We start from the raw sequence: 12,500 nt of genomic DNA on the forward strand, positions 1-12,500 counted from the left end.
GGGCTGAATAGTTGATGGCAGATCCTGCATAGACAAGATTTCTTTATAAACTGTTCAATTGCTAACTTTCCGTTTCAAATATAAATGTTCTGTGTTTGAAAAAACTGACGGCTCGGGGCGTTTTCACACTTGACATGTTTTTTTCAGAACCTGGTGCGTTTTCTCCCATTGTTCAGTTCGTTTAGGCATATATGAACACGGCAATAACACTCGGATTCACACCGGTTCGGTTGAGCTTTGGTTGAATTTCGGTTGAATTTTGGTTGAGTTTCGTTTGAGCTTAGGTTGAATTTAGGTTGAGTTTCGGTTGAGCTTAGGTTGAATTTAGGTTGAGTTTCGGGTTGAGTTTAGGTTGAGTTTAGGTTGAATTTAGGTTGAGTTTCGGTTGAGTTTCGGGTTGAGTTTAGGTTGAGCTTAGGTTGAATTTAGGTTGAGTTTCGGTTGAGTTTCGGGTTGAGTTTAGGTTGAGCTTAGGTTGAATTTAGGTTGAGTTTCGGTTGAGTTTTGGGTTGAGTTTAGGTTGAGCTTAGGTTGAATTTAGGTTGAGTTTCGGTTGAGTTTCGGGTTGAGTTTAGGTTGAGCTTAGGTTGAATTTAGGTTGAGTTTCGGTTGAGTTTCGGGTTGAGTTTAGGTTGAGCTTAGGTTGAGTTTCGGTTGAGTTTTGGGTTGAGTTTAGGTTGAGCTTAGGTTGAATTTAGGTTGAGTTTCGGGTTGAGCTTCGGCTGAGTTTAGGTTGAGCTTCAGTTGAGTTTAGGTTGAGCTTCGGTTGAGTTTAGTTTGAGCTTTGGTTGAATTAAGGTTAAGTTTCAGTGGAATTTAGGTTGAGTTTAGGTTGAGCTTCAGTTTAGTTTAGGTTGAGCTTCGGTTTAGTTTAGGTTGAGTTTAGGTTGAGCTTCGGTTGAGTTTAGGTTGAGCTTCGGTTGAGTTTAGGTTGAGCTTCGGTTGAGTTTAGATTGAGCTTTGGTTGAGTTTAGGTTGAGCTTCGGTTGAGTTTAGGTTGATCTTCGGTTGAGTTTAGGTTGAGTTTAGGTTGAGCTTCGGTTGAGTTTAGGTTGAGTTTAGGTCGAGCTTCGGTTGAGTTCAGGTTGAGTTTAGATTGAGCTTCGGTTGAGTTTAGGTCGAGCTTTGGTTGAGTTTAGGTTGAGTTTAGATTGAAATTTGGTTGAGTTTAGGTTGAGCTTCGGTTGAGTTTAGGTCAAGCTTCGGTTGAGTTTAGGTTGAGTTTAGATTGAACTTCGGTTGAGCTTCGGTTGAGTTTAGGTTGAGCTTCGGTTGAGTTTAGGTCGAGCTTCGGTTGAGTTAAGGTTGAGTTTAGGTCGAGCTTTGGTTGAGTTTAGGTTGAGTTTAGGTTGAGCTTCGGTTGAGTTTAGGTTGAGTTTAGATTGAGCTTTGGTTGAGTTTAGGTTGAGCTTCGGTTGAGCTTCAGTTTAGTTTAGGTTGAGCTTCGGTTTAGTTTAGGTTGAGTTTAGGTTGAGCTTCGGTTGAGTTTAGGTTGAGCTTCGGTTGAGTTTAGGTTGAGCTTCGGTTGAGTTTAGGTTGAGCTTCGGTTGAGTTTAGATTGAGCTTTGGTTGAGTTTAGGTTGAGCTTCGGTTGAGTTTAGGTTGAGCTTCGGTTGAGTTTAGGTTGAGCTTCGGTTGAGTTTAGGTCGAGCTTCGGTTGAGTTCAGGTTGAGTTTAGATTGAGCTTTGGTTGAGTTTAGGTTGAGCTTCGGTTGAGTTTAGGTCGAGCTTCGGTTGAGTTTAGGTTGAGTTTAGATTGAAATTTGGTTGAGTTTAGGTTGAGCTTCGGTTGAGTTTAGGTTGAGTTTAGGTTGAGCTTCGGTTGAGTTTAGGTTGAGTTTAGATTGAGCTTTGGTTGAGTTTAGGTTGAGTTTAGGTTGAGCTTCGGTTGAGTTTAGGTTGAGTTTAGATTGAGCTTTGGTTGAGTTTAGGTTGAGCTTCGGTTGAGTTTAGGTTGAACTTTGGTTGAGTTTAGGTTGAGTTTAGATTGAGCTTTGGTTGAGTTTAGGTTGAGTTTAGATTGAGCTTTGGTTGAGTTTAGGTTGAGTTTAGATTGAGCTTTGGTTGAGTTTAGGTTGAGTTTAGGTTGAGTTTCGGTTGAGTTTAGGTTGAGTTTAGATTGAGCTTTGGTTGAGTTTAGGTTGAGCTTCGGTTGAGTTTAGGTTGAGTTTAGGTTGAACTTTGGTTGAGTTTAGGTTGAGTTTAGATTGAGCTTTGGTTGAGTTTAGGTTGAGCCTCAGTTGAGTTTAGGTTGAGTTTAGGTTGAGCTTTGGTTGAGGTGAGAAAGCAGTCCGACCCAACAGACTAACGAACCAAGTGCTATCATAATTCATAACGGGAAATGTGTTATATAATAGCAGCAGTGTCTGATTCTGTGAGTGAACGCATTAGTTATTATCACAGGTAATACAATTAATATAATTGGTCAGTTAGAGCGGCAATAAACTCGCGGAGAGAACGTGTCACTGACGCAGAGGAAACTGACCAATAAGAGCACAGCTGGACTCACATGTGACTTGCATAAACAGATTTTGTTATGCTTTGAGATGTTGCCTTGTGAAAGTGAACCAAACCGAGAAGAAAATGCAACATTGTAACAAATTAAATCCATATTTGGGAACAAAGCAAATGATCTACAGGTCTGAAAACGCCCTCAAACCGTTAAAACATACAATTATGGGTTTTTTCACCCAAAAATGAAATTACTTCACGTAAGACTTTCATTCATGAAGGTATTTCTAATTGAAAGTCTCTTCATCCAAAACTGAATGGATGGTAAAATAAACCCATAAGAATGGAGCGGTTTAATGCAGAGCTTCTGAAGAGACACGATCGCTTTACACGATCAACAGTTTTCATTTATGCTTCTGTTCACATATAAACATTGATCAGATTATGGGTTTGTAGCGACATGAGGAAACTAACTGATTAAAGATTTTCATTTTTGGGTGACCTTTCCCTTTAACATCACAGTGTTTACAATCCACAGTACTGCAAGAAAAGAGTCTAAGCTTTCATCTAACCATATGAACCCATAATGCATTGTGCTGTGGTTTTGTAGGACTCTCTGTAGACTGTTGTCTTACTAAGATGGAGCTGGTGACGCTGGAGTGTCCGTTAGCAGGAGACTGTCTGGACAGATCCGGGGAATCTTTCTGAAACGCCATAGAAACACAGGAAGATGTGGTCAAACACACACTGCTGGAGTTCCATGAGTGGCCAGAAGGTGGCGCTCTGGGGAAACACTTACATCACAGGACAGAGACTGGCTGCGGTAACTGGGCACGATTTTAAAGGTGATGCTGCCTCGCATCTCGCGCTGTGAGAAAACACAAACACACACAAATACATGACTTAAACTCACCACTGATGCAAACACATTAACCGAGAGTTCATAATCACATCCTATCAGACACAACATACATGTGTGTGAGAGAGTGCGTTTGATTTATATTACATTGTGGGAACCAAATGTCCCCACAAGGATAGTAAAACCTGAGATCACCTCCATTGTGGGGACCAGCCAGCGGTCCCCATGAGGGGAATGGGTTAATAAACATACTAAATTGTATTTTTTTGAAAATGTAAAAATGCAGAAAGTTTTCTGTGATGGGCAGGGTTAGGGGTAGGGTTAGTGTGTGTGTGTGTGTGTGTGTGTGATGGGTAGGTTTAGGGGCAGGGGCAGTGTAAGGGGACAGAATATACAGTTTGTACTGTATAAAAACCATTAAGTCTATGGAGAGTCCCCACAAAGATAGTGAACCAGACATGTGTGTGTGTGTGTGTGTGTGTGTGTGTGTGTTTTGAGTGAGAGTGTGTGTGCGAGTGAGTGAGAGTGTGTGTGTGTGTGTTTATGCAAATGTACCAGAAGAGAGTTAGATCTGACAGTATTTCCCTAACCCTCCTATTGTGGACGTCCTCATTTGTAAAAATGCTATAAAAATCAACTTTTTTTTATATTTGGAAAAACACAGAAAGTTTCCTGCTGAGTGTGGTTTATGGTTAGGTTAGAGAATATGTCCTCGTTTAGAGAAGCGAGTCAAAGTGTGTCAAATATGCTTTCAGGGTCACTATATGAATGATGAATGTGACGATGATGATGATGTTCTGTTCATTAGTGACTGCGCTTAAAACAAGAGGAAGATCTGTTGCTGGAGTCAGAAAAATACTCTTGTTTTAAATTTTTGAATTCAGTTTATTTTTCAGACTCCATTGGCAGATATTGGATCTTGTTTTAAGCTCAAACTCACTTCATTGTCATGCTTTCTTTCAGTAATCAAGGCTTAATATCGTCAGTCATGTTCTTCTTCTCCAGTAAATGTGTCTTGATTTGAGAATGTTTGGATGTTTGTGCTGGAGAGCGAGATGTTGAGGACCAGAGGAAGTGAAATGTTAAATTGGGTCACTGGTTTACTCAGACAGTCCCAGCAGTGACTCAGAGTTGTCTCTGGTTATGTGTGTGTGAGAGTGTGTGTTATGGTGTTTCTCACACACACACCAGCATCTTCTGCAGCTGCTCCACCGTCTGATTGGCCACGCTGATACCGTTGATCTCACGGATCTCGTCTCCAACATGCAGGGTCCCTGAAAAACACAGCGTAGGTGAGCGCGGCGTCACACACACACACACACACACGCACGCACGCACACACAAGCACGCACACACACACACACGCACACACACACACACACACACACACACACGCACGCACGCACACACAAGCACGCACACACACACACACACACACACACACACGCACGCACGCACACACAAGCACGCACACGCACGCGCACACACACACGCGCACACACGCACGCACGCACGCACACACACACGCGCACACACGCACACACGCACGCACGCACACACACACACACACACACACACACACACACACACACCTTGTCTGTGGATCATCCCTCCATGCATGATTCTGGCCACAATGCAGTGGTTCAGGTCGTTCATCTTCAGAGTGATTCCCTGTCAACACACAAACAAACCTGATGATATCGATGCACATCCGTCTGAACGGCTTCATATCACGCACATCTGACACACACACACACACACACACACTTGTCTCGTATCAAAGCTCTTGATCTACTTAGCTGGATCTGATAGTTAACAGTGTCTTTGTTGAACTGACTGTTCTATTTCCCCCATGCAACACGTCACATGACTTCATAACTGACACACTAAAGATTGTTTATCGATTGGAATCAATGAAATCAGAGTTTCGGAATGAATGCATTTGTTTTTATTTATTTCCTTTTTTATTATTATTTTTGTGTACATTTATATGCATTTTATTTTTTATTTTCCTCATTCCTTGCTCTATTTTCATTATCTCTCTCTCACATTATTTTCCTGTTTATTACTGTGAAGAAACACGTTCTGTTTTGTAAGATAAATAAATAATGGGAAAAAATTATTTAGAAATGTTAACAAGGTTGCAAAACCAAAGCTCATAAAAAATCTATGTAAAATAAAACTGCTCATAAAATATTCAGTTGGAAACGCTGGTCAGTTTTCATCTGTGTGTGTGAATGTATATGCATTATAGTTTATCTTTATGCATATTATCTCTGACAAATATTTTTGTGTTCTGTAAGATATTGTATCAGTTTTCTCAAAACATTCTAAATATATAATGCAACAGGAAATTTAAGGAAATTTTAGCAACAAGCTTGAAAAGCTCATATGTCATATAATAGTTCTTATGAAATCAATGTAAGATTATATAATATTTAGTTTGAGCTCCGAAGCTGAAAACAACATTTTCATTCACTGGCCTTTTGTTTCAAGGTTTTGTTTTTGGTGTGTTATTACACTGGTTGTGTGTCAGTGTTGTCGGTCACATGACGAGTGTGTTATTACACTGGTTGTGTGTCAGTGTTGTCGGTCACATGACGAGTGTGTTGTTTCACTGGTTGTGTGTCAGTGTTGTCGGTCACATGACGAGTGTGTTGTTTCACTGGTTGTGTGTCAGTGTTGTTGGTCACATGACGAGTGTGTTATTACACTGGTTGTGTGTCAGTGTTGTCGGTCACATGACGAGTGTGTTGTTTCACTGGTTGTGTGTCAGTGTTGTCGGTCACATGACGAGTGTGTTGTTTCACTGGTTGTGTGTCAGTGTTGTCGGTCACATGACGAGTGTGTTGTTTCACTGGTTGTGTGTCAGTGTTGTTGGTCACATGACGAGTGTGTTGTTTCACTGGTTGTGTGTCAGTGTTGTCGGTCACATGACGAGTGTGTTATTACACTGGTTGTGTGTCAGTGTTGTCGGTCACATGACGAGTGTGTTGTTTCACTGGTTGTGTGTCAGTGTTGTCGGTCACATGACGAGTGTGTTGTTTCACTGGTTGTGTGTCAGTGTTGTCGGTCACATGACGAGTGTGTTGTTTCACTGGTTGTGTGTCAGTGTTGTCGGTCACATGACGAGTGTGTTGTTTCACTGGTTGTGTGTCAGTGTTGTTGGTCACATGACGAGTGTGTTATTACACTGGTTGTGTGTCAGTGTTGTTGGTCACATGACGAGTGTGTTATTACACTGGTTGTGTGTCAGTGTTGTCGGTCACATGACGAGTGTGTTATTACACTGGTTGTGTGTCAGTGTTGTCGGTCACATGACGAGTGTGTTGTTTCACTGGTTGTGTGTCAGTGTTGCTGGTCACATGACGAGTGTGTTGTTTCACTGGTTGTGTGTCAGTGTTGTCGGTCACATGACGAGTGTGTTATTACACTGGTTGTGTGTCAGTGTTGTCGGTCACATGACGAGTGTGTTGTTTCACTGGTTGTGTGTCAGTGTTGTCGGTCACATGACGAGTGTGTTGTTTCACTGGTTGTGTGTCAGTGTTGTCGGTCACATGACGAGTGTGTTGTTTCACTGGTTGTGTGTCAGTGTTGTTGGTCACATGACGAGTGTGTTGTTTCACTGGTTGTGTGTCAGTGTTGTCGGTCACATGACGAGTGTGTTGTTTCACTGGTTGTGTGTCAGTGTTGTCGGTCACATGACGAGTGTGTTATTACACTGGTTGTGTGTCAGTGTTGTTGGTCACATGACGAGTGTGTTATTACACTGGTTGTGTGTCAGTGTTGTCGGTCACATGACGAGTGTGTTGTTACACTGGTTGTGTGTCAGTGTTGTCGGTCACATGACGAGTGTGTTGTTTCACTGGTTGTGTGTCAGTCTTGTCGGTCACATGACGAGTGTGTTGTTTCACTGGTTGTGTGTCAGTGTTGTCGGTCACATGACGAGTGTGTTGTTTCACTGGTTGTGTGTCAGTGTTGTTGGTCACATGACGAGTGTGTTGTTTCACTGGTTGTGTGTCAGTGTTGTCGGTCACATGACGAGTGTGTTGTTTCACTGGTTGTGTGTCAGTGTTGTCGGTCACATGACGAGTGTGTTATTACACTGGTTGTGTGTCAGTGTTGCTGGTCACATGACGAGTGTGTTATTACACTGGTTGTGTGTCAGTGTTGTCGGTCACATGACGAGTGTGTTGTTTCACTGGTTGTGTGTCAGTGTTGTTGGTCACATGACGAGTGTGTTGTTTCACTGGTTGTGTGTCAGTGTTGTTGGTCACATGACGAGTGTGTTGTTTCACTGGTTGTGTGTCAGTGTTGTCGGTCACATGACGAGTGTGTTGTTTCACTGGTTGTGTGTCAGTGTTGTCGGTCACATGACGAGTGTGTTGTTTCACTGGTTGTGTGTCAGTGTTGTCGGTCACATGACGAGTGTGTTGTTTCACTGGTTGTGTGTCAGTGTTGTTGGTCACATGACGAGTGTGTTATTACACTGGTTGTGTGTCAGTGTTGTCGGTCACATGACGAGTGTGTTATTACACTGGTTGTGTGTCAGTGTTGTCGGTCACATGACGAGTGTGTTGTTTCACTGGTTGTGTGTCAGTGTTGTCGGTCACATGACGAGTGTGTTGTTTCACTGGTTGTGTGTCAGTGTTGTCGGTCACATGACGAGTGTGTTGTTTCACTGGTTGTGTGTCAGTGTTGTCGGTCACATGACGAGTGTGTTGTTTCACTGGTTGTGTGTCAGTGTTGTTGGTCACATGACGAGTGTGTTGTTTCACTGGTTGTGTGTCAGTGTTGTCGGTCACATGACGAGTGTGTTATTACACTGGTTGTGTGTCAGTGTTGTCGGTCACATGACGAGTGTGTTGTTTCACTGGTTGTGTGTCAGTGTTGTCGGTCACATGACGAGTGTGTTGTTTCACTGGTTGTGTGTCAGTGTTGTCGGTCACATGACGAGTGTGTTGTTTCACTGGTTGTGTGTCAGTGTTGTCGGTCACATGACGAGTGTGTTGTTTCACTGGTTGTGTGTCAGTGTTGTCGGTCACATGACGAGTGTGTTGTTTCACTGGTTGTGTGTCAGTGTTGTTGGTCACATGACGAGTGTGTTGTTTCACTGGTTGTGTGTCAGTGTTGTCGGTCACATGACGAGTGTGTTATTACACTGGTTGTGTGTCAGTGTTGTCGGTCACATGACGAGTGTGTTGTTTCACTGGTTGTGTGTCAGTGTTGTCGGTCACATGACGAGTGTGTTGTTTCACTGGTTGTGTGTCAGTGTTGTTGGTCACATGACGAGTGTGTTATTACACTGGTTGTGTGTCAGTGTTGTCGGTCACATGACGAGTGTGTTATTACACTGGTTGTGTGTCAGTGTTGTTGGTCACATGACGAGTGTGTTGTTTCACTGGTTGTGTGTCAGTGTTGTTGGTCACATGACGAGTGTGTTGTTTCACTGGTTGTGTGTCAGTGTTGTCGGTCACATGACGAGTGTGTTGTTTCACTGGTTGTGTGTCAGTGTTGTTTGTCACATGACGAGTGTGTTGTTTCACTGGTTGTGTGTCAGTGTTGCTGGTCACATGACGAGTGTGTTGTTTCACTGGTTGTGTGTCAGTGTTGTCGGTCACATGACGAGTGTGTTATTACACTGGTTGTGTGTCAGTGTTGTCGGTCACATGACGAGTGTGTTGTTTCACTGGTTGTGTGTCAGTGTTGTCGGTCACATGACGAGTGTGTTGTTTCACTGGTTGTGTGTCAGTGTTGTCGGTCACATGACGAGTGTGTTGTTTCACTGGTTGTGTGTCAGTGTTGTTTGTCACATGACGAGTGTGTTGTTTCACTGGTTGTGTGTCAGTGTTGTCGGTCACATGACGAGTGTGTTATTACACTGGTTGTGTGTCAGTGTTGTTGGTCACATGACGAGTGTGTTGTTTCACTGGTTGTGTGTCAGTGTTGTTGGTCACATGACGAGTGTGTTGTTTCACTGGTTGTGTGTCAGTGTTGTCGGTCACATGACGAGTGTGTTATTACACTGGTTGTGTGTCAGTGTTGTCGGTCACATGACGAGTGTGTTGTTTCACTGGTTGTGTGTCAGTGTTGCTGGTCACATGACGAGTGTGTTGTTTCACTGGTTGTGTGTCAGTGTTGTCGGTCACATGACGAGTGTGTTATTACACTGGTTGTGTGTCAGTGTTGTTGGTCACATGACGAGTGTGTTATTACACTGGTTGTGTGTCAGTGTTGTCGGTCACATGACGAGTGTGTTGTTTCACTGGTTGTGTGTCAGTGTTGTCGGTCACATGACGAGTGTGTTGTTTCACTGGTTGTGTGTCAGTGTTGTTGGTCACATGACGAGTGTGTTATTACACTGGTTGTGTGTCAGTGTTGTCGGTCACATGACGAGTGTGTTGTTTCACTGGTTGTGTGTCAGTGTTGTCAGTCACATGACGAGTGTGTTGTTTCACTGGTTGTGTGTCAGTGTTGTTGGTCACATGACGAGTGTGTTATTACACTGGTTGTGTGTCAGTGTTGTTGGTCACATGACGAGTGTGTTGTTTCACTGGTTGTGTGTCAGTGTTGTTTGTCACATGACGAGTGTGTTGTTTCACTGGTTGTGTGTCAGTGTTGTCGGTCACATGACGAGTGTGTTGTTTCACTGGTTGTGTGTCAGTGTTGTTGGTCACATGACGAGTGTGTTGTTTCACTGGTTGTGTGTCAGTGTTGTTGGTCACATGACGAGTGTGTTGTTTCACTGGTTGTGTGTCAGTGTTGTCGGTCACATGACGAGTGTGTTGTTTCACTGGTTGTGTGTCAGTGTTGTCGGTCACATGACGAGTGTGTTGTTTCACTGGTTGTGTGTCAGTGTTGCTGGTCACATGACGAGTGTGTTGTTTCACTGGTTGTGTGTCAGTGTTGTCGGTCACATGACGAGTGTGTTATTACACTGGTTGTGTGTCAGTGTTGTTGGTCACATGACGAGTGTGTTATTACACTGGTTGTGTGTCAGTGTTGTCGGTCACATGACGAGTGTGTTGTTTCACTGGTTGTGTGTCAGTGTTGTTGGTCACATGACGAGTGTGTTGTTTCACTGGTTGTGTGTCAGTGTTGTCGGTCACATGACGAGTGTGTTGTTTCACTGGTTGTGTGTCAGTGTTGTCGGTCACATGACGAGTGTGTTATTACACTGGTTGTGTGTCAGTGTTGTTGGTCACATGACGAGTGTGTTGTTTCACTGGTTGTGTGTCAGTGTTGTCGGTCACATGACGAGTGTGTTGTTTCACTGGTTGTGTGTCAGTGTTGTTGGTCACATGACGAGTGTGTTATTACACTGGTTGTGTGTCAGTGTTGTCGGTCACATGACGAGTGTGTTATTACACTGGTTGTGTGTCAGTGTTGTTGGTCACATGACGAGTGTGTTGTTTCACTGGTTGTGTGTCAGTGTTGTTGGTCACATGACGAGTGTGTTGTTTCACTGGTTGTGTGTCAGTGTTGTCGGTCACATGACGAGTGTGTTGTTTCACTGGTTGTGTGTCAGTGTTGTCGGTCACATGACGAGTGTGTTGTTTCACTGGTTGTGTGTCAGTGTTGTTGGTCACATGACGAGTGTGTTGTTTCACTGGTTGTGTGTCAGTGTTGTCGGTCACATGACGAGTGTGTTGTTTCACTGGTTGTGTGTCAGTGTTGTTGGTCACATGACGAGTGTGTTATTACACTGGTTGTGTGTCAGTGTTGTCGGTCACATGACGAGTGTGTTATTACACTGGTTGTGTGTCAGTGTTGTTGGTCACATGACGAGTGTGTTGTTTCACTGGTTGTGTGTCAGTGTTGTCAGTCACATGACGAGTGTGTTGTTTCACTGGTTGTGTGTCAGTGTTGTTGGTCACATGACGAGTGTGTTGTTTCACTGGTTGTGTGTCAGTGTTGTCGGTCACATGACGAGTGTGTTATTACACTGGTTGTGTGTCAGTGTTGTCGGTCACATGACGAGTGTGTTATTACACTGGTTGTGTGTCAGTGTTGTCGGTCACATGACGAGTGTGTTATTACACTGGTTGTGTGTCAGTGTTGTTGGTCACATGACGAGTGTGTTGTTTCACTGGTTGTGTGTCAGTGTTGTTGGTCACATGACGAGTGTGTTGTTTCACTGGTTGTGTGTCAGTGTTGTCGGTCACATGACGAGTGTGTTGTTTCACTGGTTGTGTGTCAGTGTTGTCGGTCACATGACGAGTGTGTTGTTTCACTGGTTGTGTGTCAGTGTTGTCGGTCACATGACGAGTGTGTTGTTTCACTGGTTGTGTGTCAGTGTTGTCGGTCACATGACGAGTGTGTTATTACACTGGTTGTGTGTCAGTGTTGTCGGTCACATGACGAGTGTGTTGTTTCACTGGTTGTGTGTCAGTGTTGTCGGTCACATGACGAGTGTGTTGTTTCACTGGTTGTGTGTCAGTGTTGTCGGTCACATGACGAGTGTGTTATTACACTGGTTGTGTGTCAGTGTTGTCGGTCACATGACGAGTGTGTTGTTTCACTGGTTGTGTGTCAGTGTTGTCGGTCACATGACGAGTGTGTTATTACACTGGTTGTGTGTCAGTGTTGTCGGTCACATGACGAGTGTGTTATTACACTGGTTGTGTGTCAGTGTTGTCGGTCACATGACGAGTGTGTTGTTTCACTGGTTGTGTGTCAGTGTTGTCGGTCACATGACGAGTGTGTTGTTTCACTGGTTGTGTGTCAGTGTTGTCGGTCACATGACGAGTGTGTTGTTTCACTGGTTGTGTGTCAGTGTTGTTGGTCACATGACGAGTGTGTTGTTTCACTGGTTGTGTGTCAGTGTTGTCGGTCACATGACGAGTGTGTTGTTTCACTGGTTGTGTGTCAGTGTTGCTGGTCACATGACGAGTGTGTTGTTTCACTGGTTGTGTGTCAGTGTTGCTGGTCACATGACGAGTGTGTTGTTTCACTGGTTGTGTGTCAGTGTTGTCGGTCACATGACGAGTGTGTTGTTTCACTGGTTGTGTGTCAGTGTTGTTGGTCACATGACGAGTGTGTTGTTTCACTGGTTGTGTGTCAGTGTTGTTGGTCACATGACGAGTGTGTTATTACACTGGTTGTGTGTCAGTGTTGTTGGTCACATGACGAGTGTGTTGTTTCACTGGTTGTGTGTCAGTGTTGTCGGTCACATGACGAGTGTGTTGTT

General features: G+C 43.8%; 1 protein-coding gene across 14 annotated transcripts in view; it reads right to left on the bottom strand.

Moving 5' to 3' along the window:
* Window positions 1-12,500, bottom strand: part of caskb (calcium/calmodulin-dependent serine protein kinase b) — a 74,605-nt gene that overhangs the window by 14,505 nt on the left and 47,600 nt on the right. For 8 of the 14 annotated variants that reach the window (XM_079883091.1, XM_079883092.1, XM_079883086.1 and 5 more), the window contains 5 exons: window positions 4,903-4,981; window positions 4,499-4,584; window positions 3,251-3,319; window positions 3,087-3,155; window positions 1-24 (listed from right to left, as the gene is read on the bottom strand). The exon at window positions 1-24 is cut by the window's left edge and continues 12 nt beyond it. In XM_079883091.1, coding sequence (XP_079739217.1) covers window positions 1-24; window positions 3,087-3,155; window positions 3,251-3,319; window positions 4,499-4,584; window positions 4,903-4,981 — 327 coding nt within the window. Of the gene's footprint in view, window positions 25-3,023; window positions 3,156-3,250; window positions 3,320-4,498; window positions 4,585-4,902; window positions 4,982-12,500 lie in introns of all 14 variants that reach the window. The other 6 variants (XM_079883088.1, XM_079883082.1, XM_079883089.1 and 3 more) reach the window with 1 other exon arrangement.

This window comes from Squalius cephalus (genome assembly GCF_949319135.1).
Source record: "Squalius cephalus genome assembly, chromosome: 10".
Classification (NCBI taxonomy): domain Eukaryota; kingdom Metazoa; phylum Chordata; class Actinopteri; order Cypriniformes; family Leuciscidae; genus Squalius; species Squalius cephalus.